At 51.1% G+C, this 13887-nt stretch overlaps 4 protein-coding genes across 4 annotated transcripts; 2 read left to right on the top strand and 2 right to left on the bottom strand.

Annotated features, from left to right (window-relative positions):
- Window positions 1–15: 15 nt before the first annotated feature.
- On the bottom strand, window positions 16–1191 carry Triagg1_892 (uncharacterized protein; the record flags this gene model as incomplete). The annotated part of the gene is made up of 1 exon (XM_062902406.1): window positions 16–1191. The coding sequence occupies one exon, from the start codon at window positions 1189–1191 to the stop codon at window positions 16–18; it is 1176 nt and encodes a 391-aa protein (XP_062760116.1).
- Window positions 1192–2947: 1756 nt separating this feature from the next.
- Triagg1_893 (uncharacterized protein) lies at window positions 2948–6954 on the bottom strand (the record flags this gene model as incomplete). The annotated part of the gene is made up of 2 exons (XM_062902417.1): window positions 2948–6667; window positions 6748–6954. 2 exons carry the CDS (start codon window positions 6952–6954, stop codon window positions 2948–2950), a joined length of 3927 nt encoding a protein of 1308 aa, XP_062760117.1.
- A 1951-nt stretch (window positions 6955–8905) lies between these two features.
- Triagg1_894 (transcriptional regulator family: GATA type zinc finger) lies at window positions 8906–10390 on the top strand (the record flags this gene model as incomplete). Its single annotated transcript, XM_062902428.1, has 1 exon — window positions 8906–10390. One exon carries the CDS (start codon window positions 8906–8908, stop codon window positions 10388–10390), a length of 1485 nt encoding a protein of 494 aa, XP_062760118.1.
- Window positions 10391–11710: 1320 nt separating this feature from the next.
- Triagg1_895 (uncharacterized protein) lies at window positions 11711–13792 on the top strand (the record flags this gene model as incomplete). The annotated part of the gene is made up of 5 exons (XM_062902439.1): window positions 11711–11835; window positions 11926–12028; window positions 12098–12581; window positions 12650–12666; window positions 12743–13792. The coding sequence occupies 5 exons, from the start codon at window positions 11711–11713 to the stop codon at window positions 13790–13792; spliced, it is 1779 nt and encodes a 592-aa protein (XP_062760119.1).
- Between the last annotated feature and the right edge of the window lie 95 nt (window positions 13793–13887).

Here is a 13887-nt window from a genome sequence, read left to right on the forward strand (position 1 = left end):
CTTCAATAAACGAATCTAAATAATATCCGCAATGAAATCTATAACTTCTATAATATCCCATGGAACACAATTATCATCCAATTCCACTACAAAGCAACCAATCCTTTCAAAAGTATTATCTCTAACCTTTTGAAGAACAAGTCCACGCCATGTATCCCCCCGCCTACAAAGCCATAAACAAAAGATATCCAAGCAACCAGGTGCATCAAGGTTGAAAAGGTAGTCTGCCCCAAATACGTAGTGATGAGGTTCATCATCTTTGTTGAAAGGCATGTTATCGAAAGCAGCAATCTTCCATTCAGGCCGTTGAGGATCTACTTCTGGCGAAGTTGTCCAGGTAAGTACGCAAGGCGTAACCTTGCCGCTGAGTGTTATGACTCCTGAGTCAATACACCCAAAGGGATCACCGTCGACTGGATGGCATTCTGCTTTCAATATCTTGGCGTGAGACTCGGTTCCTGTATCTGGCACGACGTTTTGTTCCAGCTCCCAGGAAGCAATCTTGCAAAACTTCCATGAGAGGGAACCAAACGCAGATGCCCAGGACCATGACGGCGCCCTTGGCTCGGCGGGACGATGCCTCTGAACCTCGTCATAAACGATGAACCATAGCAATGACTCTAGCAACGTACTCTTCCACATTCCGGCCAAATAACAATCGCCGGGACTGAGTTGAGCTATTTTCCTGGCGATGCTCGAGAGGGCTGGTAACCGGTCTTTGTCATATGTCATCTTGAGTGCTGTATAGTTCTCGACAAGTTCAGGCCAGGACCAAACCATGGAGGCTTTTCGGTTCGTCGCTTGTAGTGTCCGATATATCCGCACCTTGTTGGTCTGATGAAACATGCTGCCCTCTTCACATTGGCAATCTGCGTCCTCTTTGCATTCGAACAATAGCTCGAAACTGCAGAAATGGAGCATACGAGACGAGAGGACTTGTTCTTGATATACCCAAGCGCGCTCAAGAAGGGGAAATTCCCTGTTTCTAACTTCATAAGAATTTCGGTTGTCAAAATGCGGAATCGCTTCCCGCACATAAACCGTACTTCCTTGGCTCTCAAACTGTGGTGTGCCGTAGATAAATTTTCGCTCGTAGGCTTCCTGAGGAGTAGATCGATAACAACCGCCGTTTCCATGTGAGGATGCTGTTGCTGCCAACGTCAAGTACGCATTCTCATAGATGGTATGCATCTGTGGCGCTTCTTTAAGCCAATCTTGCTTATCTTCTTGAATTATGCACAACGCATCAATCCAGAGATATCGTACACGTAGTCGTCGGGTCATATCAATGGCCTCCTGGAAAGATCTCGGCAGTGTCTCAATTGCTATATCCTTTGTTCTAAGGTGAAGATTCTGTCGTGTAGTCTTCCCGCTTGCTTGCAGCTGGCCCCAGCAGTGGCTTAAGCACAAGTACCGACCAGGCTCATTACTTGTCAAATAGAGCCTCAGGCCTGTTCCTGGCGCTTCAACATCCAAAACTCTTGTTGGAAGTGGCGGCAATACCGATAAATCGTGGCATTTGTGAAGCTTGTTACACTTTTCGATCTGAGTGATAGCCCATTGAAGACTTTGTGGGGAAGATGTCTCTCTCTCAAGTGAACGTGATGGAAAAGCAAAGCATGAGATCTTTTGGGCATGAATTTGCTCAGCTTTTCATCAAGAGTCAACACATTTCTTCGCATATTTTCTTCTTGGGACTAAATCACTTACTCGGTATATAAAATATTCGAAGCTCAATGAATTTATCGCCGGTAGCCCAGAATAAACGAAATGGTTGGTGTGGAGTGACCTTGCTTGATGGACTTCCTTCTTCCCAAGATATCAAGCCAGCCTCACGAGTTTGCTCATCTGGCTCATAGCTAATAGCAATGTCGAGCAGCAACTTACACATTGCACAGGACTTTGCAGATGTTATAAGAGATTTGAATACAACAGATGATCTTCGGGTATTGGCATTGCGTCTTTGCTGAAGACATATCTCGCATCCTGGGTAAGCCGGTTTATTTACGTGGGAGAAAAGCGGTTTGGGAGAAATGTGCTTTTTATCTGGGTAGCAGCGGAGCCACTGCCAAAGTAGCTGCAGTGAACGATGAGGCATTGAAAGGGAATCCAATAATAAAGGTGTTGATATAATGAAATACTGGGAAATATATAATGATAACTTAATATATAAGGTGTTGTATGAGGCAAGTGAAATAATATAAATGTGAAATATATACGGCTTTATAATTGCAGCCCAACTTTGTTCAACGACGTGATTGCTACCTAATGGGCAGTAATGAAGCCAAGGTCCAATTGTGTAAGACAACATATCATTTAGCACAATACAAAGAATGCAGAAATTAGTAATTCAAGTTACCCAATGCCGCAAAGGAAACATAGTCAATCGAGTCTTTTTATCATCATTGTATGATATTCCGATTTAGTCATACTGTCCCGATATACGTCAGGGACAAAAGGCTGCGAACGGAAAAAAATAAAAATACACCAAGTTTAGGAGGGGGTAATCTATTGTTGTTTAATCCGCAATAGTTACCGCAGAACTAGATATGATAAGTAAATACAACTTCAATATAAAATATCCATTAATTGTTATTAATTTTAAACTTTTAATATTAGTATAAATATTTTGCAGATTTAATTATTGATTTTTGAAAACTGCGACTTTTGGTGATACTTAGTACATCGTTCGCAGACGTTTGTCCCATGACTGTAGCCCGACGAGAATTCGATTTCTCTTGGCCAAGTCCATGTGCCGATTGTTTGTACTGTTTGATGGAAGCCCATGATTATATATACATAACTGCATATTATTGCCAGTACCTCTTCCAGAATTCTTTGCAGTCAACTCCAATACTATAAATCTAAAAATCACGCCGTTGATCAAATGAATTCTTGCTACAAAGCCAGCATCCCACCCAAATAAACAGAAAAAATAGTTGGCCTCTCAAAAGATCTTGGTAATGCTCTCCCTCGAAATCACGCTATTCTGCTTCTCGTCTCTCTTGACCCTGAAAAAGCTATCGCAAAAGTCGCTGCACCGCATGTGCCTCAAAAACTCCTCATCGTGCGTAATCACAATGAGCTGAAAGTTGCTCTGCTGCTGCCTCGTTTGGATGATGCGATGCAGGCTCTCGGCCAGGGACTTGATGTTGTCCCTGTCGAGGTTCGTCGTCGGCTCGTCCAGGGCAATGAGCCCGCAGTTGACGCCAAACGACTCCGCCAGGGCCAGGCGGATGACGATGCTGGCAAGTACCTTTTGGCCGGCCGAGCAGCGGCCGCGCATGTCCATCTCGGTGTCCTGCTTGACCATGCAGAGGCGGTAGTTGTAGGTGCGCTTGCCGGTGGTGTTGCTTTCGTGGTCGGAGCGGATGAGGATGGTATCAATGTCGGTACCCTGATAGGTCGTCTGCCAGAGTTCGCTGGCGATGCGGTTGACCTCTGCCATCTTCATGGCGTGGAATTGCATCACCGCCTTGTCGACGGTAGCAGTGCACTGAACCAGGTCTTGGATCGCAGCCTTGGTGGTTTCGACTCGGATATGGGATTCACGATACTTTTGCTTGGCGTTCTCGTAATCAAGCTCCCATTCTTTCAGGAGACGACCAAGCTCCTCATCCTTTGACTTCATTGCTCCCATAATAGATCCACGCTCGACCAACAGCCGGCTGGACGCATCCTCTAGTGAGCGAGCTTCTGCTTGGAGGCGTTCGTAGTCCTCGTGAGCATTACGATCCTCTAGTTCTGCAATCTCCGTCCGTAGAACGTCGAGCGTTCGCAAATGCTTGCGATAGTTGATATTGTCGCTAATATTCTTCTTTCTACGGTCCCCGCTTTCAATGTCTTGCTTGAGCTTGTTCGTCCGCACGGTAAGATCAGCAATCTCCTTCTCCGTGGTGCTGATGGCTGTCTCGAGAGAAGCAATGGCCCGTTGGTTGGACGCAAGGTTGGTCAGGCCACCACGGTCAAGATAGTCTTGGATATCACTATCCATCATCTTAATTTCGCTCATCGAGTTCATGATGGCATCACGCTGGTCGGTAATGACTTGCTCCTTGGATCGACCCAAACGAAGCGTTTCATCGCGAGCCGACCGTGCCTCCACAATGCCCGGCTCGATCTTTTCCAGCTCTTCATCAGTTCGTTGAATCACTTCGCGCTGGTGGGTGTAATCTTCCTTGAGATTCTGGATCTGGTTTTGAAGATCTTTCTTCTTCTCGAGCTGCCCTGCGGTGCGACCAACCTTGTTTCGCAGCTCACTCTTCTCAAGCTCGAGCGAATTGATTTGATCCTTCATCCGCTGTCTATCAGACGTGAGCTTGGAGACTTTATTCTTGAGGCCTCTGAGCTGCTCAGATAGGTTTGACTGAAGCTCATGAATCTCGTCGACGCTACGAGAAACCCCGCTGGATGATTGTTGAGAAACGATGCGTTCCACCTGAGCCTCGGCATCTTTGATTTCTTTGATAGTTTGGGAGATGTTGGTGACTGTTTTGGCTAGATCTCCAAGATCTCTCAGCTTCTCTTCCTCTGCAACAACAAGAGCGTCTTCTTCCTCAAGCTGTTTTTCCAGAGATTCAAATTCTCCTTCTGCAATTTTCCACTCGCTCTGGAGGGCAGGCAGCTCCGCAGAAAGCCGTTCATACGTGTCGAACGCTGAGCGAACCGCACGTAACGACTCCAAATTGTCCACAGCCTCTTTCAGGTCCTTTTCCGTATCGACTTTGCCTTTCGGGTCCAAGTGCTTATCAATCTTCTTGCTAAGGCGATCGAGAGCTGCGCTTTGGCTATCATCGAAATGACGGTCGCAAAGCCTACATCTCTTCTGAGTGTCCAGCATACGCTTGCACTTGTTGTAATAGTCAAAGAGAGCGTCAAAGAGGCTAAGATCAGTCCGGAGCTCTTCAACTTGCTGTTCAACAGCAGCAACTTCTTCCACATAGTCTTCCACAACAGCACTGTCGCGGACGTTTTGCAGGGCATCAACAACTTCTTGTTTGCTCCGGGTCATCTCCCGAGTCTTTTTCTCATGCATTTCTTTTGCATTTTTGAGCTTGTACTCCACCTTTTGCTGCTTCTGCCTCGTCTGATCTCGGAGTTTTTGTGCATCTTGAAGGGCTTTGCTTCGACGTCCCTGGACGGACTGGAAGCGGGAGTCCAGTGATGCTGGCTCCCAATCGGACCCAAGGACATTATCGAGCTTGGGTTTCCAAGTCTCAGTCAGTGTTTCAAGCTTTCTTTTCCGATCTGCCATCTCTTTCTTGCGGAGCTCAAGCTGTGCTCGCTCTGATGCCAGTCTCGTGCATTCGACCAGCTCGCGACCCAGCTTCTCATTTTCGCTTTCTAGTTGCCACTGTTTGTCGTTGGCCTCGGACAACTGTTGATCCCAGTTGGACTTATCCATTTCCTGTTGGACATGCTTGAGCCTAGACTCAAGTTCTTCAAGCTGTCCATCCAAGAGGGCCTTGGCTCCCTCATCGACATCAATGCTCCCGGCCTCGTTTTGCAGGACACTAGTACGTTTTTCAACGGCTCCCATCCGCTGTTTTGCAGAAATTCGATCTTGCGTCCTGGCCGCTTTGCGACCCTCAAGCTCCGTAATGACGCCTGTAGCCTTGTCCAATTCCGCAGCGTTCTCTTTCTGTAGTCGTTCCAGATCCCTCTTCTTTTCTGTCAAGAGCCTCTGAATCTTGTCTTGGAAAGATTGTATGTGTTGATCATTTAGGTCCTCGTCAAACCCTCTCAGGCTGTATTGTCGTGCGGCTTCTTGAATCAATTCCACTCTTGCTTTCAGCTGGCGCTCATACTTGTCTTTGTCTGATTGGTGTTTCCCTTGCTCGGCCAACTTTGCCGACTGGGTTTGGCGATGCTTGGTCAGCTCACTTTGGAGCTCAGCGTATTGAGCCTTGTTCTGCTCGGCTTCTTGCTGGTAGCGACCCATGCTCTCTTCATATTGCACCAAGAAGCGCTCGAGGGTCGCATCGTCCTCATTCAATTCATCAATTGTCTGTCTGAGCTCGTCAACGGCGTCCTGCCTATATTCAAGCTGCTCCCGTTTGTTGTTGAGATTCTGCACGATTTGGAGGAAACTATTGGCTTGCTCGTGTTTTTGGCGTAGCTTCACCTGGGATTCCTCCATCTGTTTTGTAATCGATTCGCACTCCGTGCGAGCTGCGTCGATTTCTGCCGACAGCGCAGTCATATGCCTTTCGGCCCGTTCACCCTTGTCTTTCATGACCTTGTTGTGCGCCTCATCCTTTTGGAACCCCGAAAGCTCCTCCAACTGCTTTTTCCGGACCATCTTTAAATTTTCAATGACCTTTGTGTATTTCAAAGCCTCAAAAATTTCATCAAAACGCTTCTTCAAGGCTCCAGGTTCGCTCAACGGCCAAAGGGACTCGTCTTGGTGACAGAATATTACGGCGTCGAGAATAGCTGGGGAAACGCCGAGCCGCTCAGGAATCATCTCGTCAAGCTGCGCCTGTCTAGTTGATGTCGTTGTTCGCTCTCCATTATTGACGACGACTAATGAGCAATCAAGCGTCTTTTGAGTGCGGGTGTTCTTCTTCGCGGTGAGCTGTATGCTTCGAGTTGCCACATGCTGTCGATCGTTGATGGAGCGGAATTGCAGTTTGACCTGGGCCAAGACTTCTTTTTCTCCAGCGAGCTGGAAGGAAGCAGTTGGTATTAGCGAGGAATATGCATGATGCTGGCACAGACACCAACGGCGATGAATTTTGGCCATACCTTTGGGTCGTGAATAAAGGCACCGCCCTTGCTGTTGGGGGGCAGTTCGCCCGTAGTTGCATATTTCAGGCATTCAATGATTGTTGTCTTTCCGGATCCGTTGTAGCCAACAATGAGCGTCAACGGGGTATTGAACTGAATGGCCTCCCGAACAGCCGGGCTGAAGGACCGGACGCCGGAGATGGAGAGCTTGTCTATCCTCGACATGATGAGAAGAGTGTTTGGCCAGAGACGACGATTATGTGTAGGTCCAATGATGGATGAGCTGCCGCTAGTTGTGTCTGTTAGCGCCGAGGCATTTCCTTTGATGCTGTCGCCTTGGTGTTGTGGCCTTGGGCGTGGGTTTCGAATTCACACACAGAGACAATGACAAAGTACGCCGACGATACCCAAGCAGCTTCACTCACGCCAAACGCGCTCCAGGCAGCGGGTCACGCGTTGAGAGCTGTGCGCTTAACTGATGCGTCCTCACGTGCGATAAGATTAGCAAGATGGCACAGGATTTATCGACCCCTCCTTTTAGAAGTGGTCCGGCGAGAACCAAATAAGGTCGCACTTGTGGCACGCAGCCACTGACGACGTTGGGGCTGGAGGGCGTCCCACCGGTCGGAATGTAGCATCACCGATAGCGAATGTGCAATCAATGGGATGGATGCTGATGCCAAAGCTATTAGGTAGGGTGGCGATGACAGCATTGCTTTGTGTGTCGCGTGAATCTTGGTGAGCTATGTTTCTTTCTTAGATGGCCAACTTGTACTGCGAGCTCGGCAGTACTTGATGCGCCCTGCTGTTTGCATGCCCCGAGTAGTCGCAGGCATTGTACGGCTGTGAAGGGATGGAATCTTTCAGCACCTCCACTCCCACTAAATCTCCTCCAGGGCTACATAGGTACAGTAGAGTACAGTAGGTACAGTAGCCAATCTGCCGTGCTGTTTCTCCGGAGTGGCCCCCCCAGGAACAGCCAAAAAGTTGATGCATCAGGAAGCGATTTCCCTTGCATTGCCCATCTCGCCCCCCCGGAGATGCGCGCTGCTAGCCAGCCAAGTGGTCGAATCGGATGGGCGAGTTGCTTGACCCGAGGCCTGCTAGCTGTGAGAGCCTGCACGACCAGCACGACGCCGGTCAGCAGGTCGTTTCAGCGCACCAAGTTTGATGTGTCGCCGGGCGTCCATGCTGTGCTCCCTCGGCTGAAGATGCTGGACCACATAGCCGTGAATCACTACCCGTGGACATGATGCTCAAAGCACAAGCAACCTGGAAATCAAAACGTCTTCCATGTAGTCCATGTACCACCTGTCCGGGCGTGACATCAAACAAACAGAGCGGGTGCTGGAAGAGCCGCTTTTTTAGCGTTGCAATCGACATCTTCCCGCTGCAGCCGCTAGCCAGCGCCGCAGGATTAGGGAGGTCGGGTTGCGTCATCCCTGGACAAGTTGGACTTTGCTCTCCTCAAACTGGCTCAGCTGTTCCAAGGGCACCCCGCTAGGCTCTCGCTCTGCTGCCAGACATTGTTGCTGCTAGCGGAGCCAGACGATCAATCCCAGCGTTGGCCGCCGGGGAGCGTCTTCGTGGTTAGCATGCGCTGGTAGTACGGCTTAGCAGCAGGAATAGTTCCATAGAAGGGGCTCAGGAAAAAGCAATTATGGAAGACGATGAAACAACCCCAATCAAGCACTTGCAAAGCCCGCTTTTCACGGGGCCATTTCTCCGGCCGGGCTCATGTACAAAGGACAGCCAGTCCAGGGCAAGTCGGTAGGTGGTGATTTTGCCTGGACTCCGTCAATGCCATCAGTCAGCCCGCTGCTAGCAGGAAAAAACCCTGGTCCCAGCTTTGGCTGAAATATCGCATCCATCTGATTCGAAAGTCTCGCTCTGGCTTCCCTCGTGTGAGTTTCTGCTGTATTAGTACCTCACTCACAGACGACTTCTCTCACCAACGTCCATCCATCTTCTTCACTACTGCAGCAACATCGCGCGCTACACGACAGCTTCCCTCCCTGGACAGCCAAGCTGCTGCACCAAGTTCGCGGCCCCTCACCAACGCAAAAGCCCCCCAGGACGCCGCTGAACGCAGAGCTGCTGCCGCTAATCTGACCTGACTGGCCCGGGCCTTGACGAGTAGAATGCAAAAGCTGGTGGGATAGCACATACCGCGACCATGGCTGGCCCACCTCCCCTCCAGGGCGATTTCTTCGGCTTCGGCAACCTCGACGTCCTGCCCATGTTCTCCGCAGCAGGCCACAGCCAAGGCATCCCAGATTCTCATGCGCTGCGGCTCGACGACGACGACGAAGACGACGCAATGGCACTTCTCGAGGGCAACATGATGGCGCAGTTCGCCGGCGACATGGGCCTCGGCCTGGACCCGATGGCCGCCTTGATGGACGGAGACGGCAGCGACATCATCTCGCCTGACGCCATCCTCAAGGCTCAAGATCAGTTCAACACCGTCGCCAACGACGTTCCCGGTGCGGGGCCGTTGCCGGCCGCGGCCTTTGCACCGCCCGCCATACCCAGCAACAACCCGCTGACCGAGTTCACCAAGAGACGCAACTGGCCGGCAAAGGTGGTGGAGGAGCTCAGAGACTTGCTGCAGATTCTCGATTCCAACGGCCGCATCAGATACGTGTCTCCCAGCATCACCGCACTCGCCGGGTACACTACGGAAGAGGTCCAAGACACCTTTTTGAAGCATCTCATCCATCCCGACGACCAGGGCGTGCTCGTTTCTGAGCTTCACGAATCCATCGCAACCGGCAACCCGCTGCGCATGTTCTACCGGATGAAGAAGAAGGATGGCACCTATGCCATCTTCGAAGCCGTGGGTCATGCCCACATTGCGGCTGCCCGATTTGCACCAAATCCAAACAATCAGTCTCCCTTTTGCCAGGCCGTCTTCATGATGGCCCGTCTCTACCCAACCAAGAACGCCGCGCTATTAGACTCATTCCTGGACCATAAGATTGAAAACGAGAGGCTACGACGTCGCATAGCCGAGCTACGGAGAGAGGAGGAGGCGGAAGCAGAGGAGGCGCAAAGGCAGTGGACACAGAGCCGAGAGGGCCGGTCGGATGTCACTCCATCCGAGGATGCTGGCCGATCGTCATCAACAGCATACGCGCCCTCCAATTTGCCCACCGACATTTCCATGTCATCGGGAAATACCGATGGCGCACTGACTCGAAAGAACCTGGAAGACGTCACAGCAAGCAGTCGCCAGGATTCGCTGCGTGATAAAATGGCTCGATTCGAAGCATCATCCGCAGACACCATAGCTCTATTGACAGGCATAGAGAATGGCGAGCGGATGAGCAACGGCAACCGGAGCCCTACCCTTATCAAGGGCGATGCGGGAATCGCCATGCCCATGGATAGGGATTCCAGATCAGGCGATAAGAAGAAGAAACTTAAGCTGGCAGAAGAATATGTCTGCACAGATTGCGGTATAGGGGCCCTGTTCGATATTGTTCTCTTTTTTTTCCAGCCACTAATACAACACTTAGGCACTCTTGATTCTCCAGAATGGCGAAAGGGGCCCAACGGCCCAAAGACACTCTGTAACGCCTGCGGATTACGGTGGGCGAAGAAAGAAAAGAAGCGCAATAGCATCGGCACACCGTTGGCCAAGCCAGCTCAGGCCTAGAGGGTGAAAGATGTTGGTCAGAAAGAAAACGACGGAGAGAGGGAAGGGACAATCTATACAAATTACGGCTGGACCGGAACTCGCTGACTGCTTTTATGATGGAATCCTGATACGGAGTTTGGTTGGGCTCAAAGACGCATATATCACTGGCGACAGGAACTTGCTTACACGATTATCGTTCTTGTTGTTATTGTTCAGGGGAGGAAGAATGCATGGGGGTTTTCTATTTCTTTTCTTTTCTTTTTTCTTTCTTCTTTTTTCCTTGTTTCATTGGGTTGGGCAACGGGCATCTGTACACGAATATGATACCACTGGGAGGCGACAATTGGAAGCAGAACTAGACGGAAATGGATGAACATGGTGAATTACCAATTGGGTCATCATGCTTTCTGCTGATATTTTTGGAAACACGCATAGAATACGGCTTTGCTCATGTTATTGATTGGTTTTTTTTTTAATTTTTTTTTATTTTTCAATTGAAATATTTCATGCTGCGTGAGGTATTGCTAAATCTGGCCTTTTCAAAGCAATCGGTATTGTCAGCAGGAGATTCATTGATTCAGGTCACGCACAAAATCAAAGGTATGACAGGTAGCTCTTTCACGAGTTCATCTATAGAATCAAGGGAAATTGAAGGGGCTATCAAACCAAAAAGAAGCTCGTATTGCCTGTGTTGCCCAAGTATAGCAATTGCATTCGTACGACATGATTCCAAGAGGCACTGCCTCCGGGTAAGCAAACATGCTGGGCTGCTACATCAGAACACCAATCTCCTCCATTCTTCATCTACCAGCCACAAGAAAAGGGAAAATGATTTACTGTTTGGCCATGGTACTTTTGTTTCCGGACCCCTTTCACATGAAATCCTCTGGACGGGATAAACTCCAAGCAACCCCGCGTCTTTGCTCGATGTAGCTCCCGCATTAATTACCTAAGGTAGTAGGCTCTGGAATTAGCTTTGGATTCAATCTCCACAAGCTCAGAGCTACCTCGGATGTGTGCCTACCGGCTTAACCTACATCAACTCACTCAACCACCTCACAAAATAAATGAATCAAGCGCTTAAAAAAAATAACTGTTATTTTCTCAATCCGTGCTTTGGCCACTATTCTCCATCGCTCCACCATAGCCTCCTAGTCGGTGCGACAAGTTGCGCCTATCATCAACTAGAGGCGTCTCGGTTCGTGTAAGCACGGATGATCAATAAGGATCTGGAACAACACTGACCTCATGCCCACAGGATTGGCGCTTCACCTTTCATCCTCCCCCAAACAAAACATCCGAGGCATTTTGAAACCCGTTATTCATCAATTGAGAAACATGGCTCCCCCGGAGAGCTTCGCCAATTATCCTGATGTCCTGGAAGGGCCGGATACGGGATACGATCAGAGGATAGATCATAACCCGGTCCTTCGGGGCTTGCCTCTCGTTGTGGGTTCTGGAATGTACGTTTTCTCTCTTCATAAACGATGAGGGAAAATGAAGAGAGGAGATCAATTGGAGTGTAGAAGCTAATCCGAAGGGTCCCGTTACAGTATATGCAACGTCGGTGTTGTGGCAAGGTACTTTTACGGAAACACGGGAATGACCAAGATCAAAGACATGCCAGCCCTGGACGATGTCTCGCCTACTTTTCACGTATGTACACAACCATCACCTTTAATGCCCAGCGCAGTCATTGGCTGATGAGACTTTATGTGATGGCAGCCCACCGTCACTCCGTTGGGCCAGACAGGGCCCATGGTTGAGTTCGAGCCGGAGCTGCTCATCTCCCAGCACGCCTCATCCAAGGCGCGATACTACTCCGCCGGCGACTATCACGAGCTGTACAAGAGCGGCCGCGCCACTCCATTGCAGGTCATTGAGACGCTGCTCGGCCTGACCACCGGCGCGGGCAAGTACAGCGACGCCTGGGCGGATGCTCACGGCGCCGAGAAGCTCGCTGTCGAAGCGGCCAAGGCGTCGACGGAGCGGTGGGCTGCGGGGAACCCCTTGGGTATTTTGGACGGCGTGCCGATTGGAGTCAAGGATGATACGGAGGTCAAGGGCTACGTCAGCCATTTCGGCCTAAAGTACAATGCTTCGCTGCCGTTGTTTGCGCCGCAGGAGGAGACGGTGTGGCCGGTGAAGAAGCTGCAGGAGGCGGGAGCCATTGTGCTGGGCAAGAATAAGATGCATGAGCTGGGATCAGGTATAGTAGCAGCCGTTTGCATTCATATGGTACAGCTGATGTGTGTATACTGACGCATGTGCAAACAGATACCAGCGGCGTCAATGTAAATCTCGTCCCATATCCCCGTTACGCTCACATGCAGACAAGATGATATACTAACACACTCAACCATCTCATAGGTCGCCCAAGGAACACCCACCAACCACCTCAACAAGGCCTACTATCCTGGAGGCTCATCCAACGGCGGCGGGTCGTCCCTGGGAGCCGGCGTCGTGCCCATCTGCATCGGCACGGACGCCGGCGGCAGCGTCCGCATCCCGGCCAACTTCAACGGCGTCTACGGCCTCAAGCCCACCCACCACCGCACCCACGTCATGCAGATGACCATGTGCGTCACGGGCCCTCTGGCCGCAACCGTCGCCGACCTGACCATTGCCTACCGCGTCATGTCCCAGCCCGACGCCTCCTGTCCGACGCAGGGCCGCTTCGCCCTCTCGCTGCCGCCGGCCCCCTCTGCAAGGCGAGTCATGGGCGTCTTCCGCGACTGGTTCAACAAGGCCGACCTCCCCGTGAGGGAAATGTGCGACCGGGCGCTCGACCACTTCGCCTCCCAGCGCGGGTACGAAATCGTCGACATCAGCCTCCCCTTCCTGCCCGAGATCCAAGTCGCCCACGCCGCGCTCTGCATCGCCGAGATGGCGGAAAAGAACCGCCGCCGGACCCCGAACCCGGCGCACCACCAGTCGCTTGCCGGCCCGGCCAACAGGATCCTGCTCACCATGGGCGCTCTGGTGTCCGGTGCCGACTATCTCAAGGCAAACGCCCTCCGCACCGTCTTGATGAACCACCTCGCGTTTCTGTTCCAAAAGTACCCGGGCCTGTTGATCATGACGCCCACGTCGCCCCTGATTGGATGGCCGCGGTCGCCCAGCGACGACTCCCACGGCATGAGTGACACCAACATCACCATGCGAAACATGTCGTACGTCTTCCTGGCCAACATGACTGGCACCCCGTCCATCTCGGCGCCGGTAGGGTACGTCGATCCCGAGCAGGGGGAGGGCAAGTTGCCCATTAGCTTGCTCGCCACGGGTGAGTGGGGGAGCGAAGAGCAGCTGCTGGCGTGGGCGAGGGAGGCTGAAGAATATCTGCACGAGACGTATCCCGAGGGACGTAGACGGCCTGATACATGGGTGGATGTTATGGCATTGGCTCGAGGTCAGCAGTAGACCAGGGGAGGGATTAGAAACGTCATATGGGTAGGCCGCATTTTCAAATTGAGTGACATGAAAAACTCTTGGGGGGTTATCGTCAGTTTTGGGCG

The sequence above is a fragment of the Trichoderma aggressivum genome (genome assembly GCF_033847375.1).
Source record: "Trichoderma aggressivum f. europaeum strain CBS 100526 chromosome Unknown scaffold_002, whole genome shotgun sequence".
NCBI lineage: Eukaryota > Fungi > Ascomycota > Sordariomycetes > Hypocreales > Hypocreaceae > Trichoderma > Trichoderma aggressivum.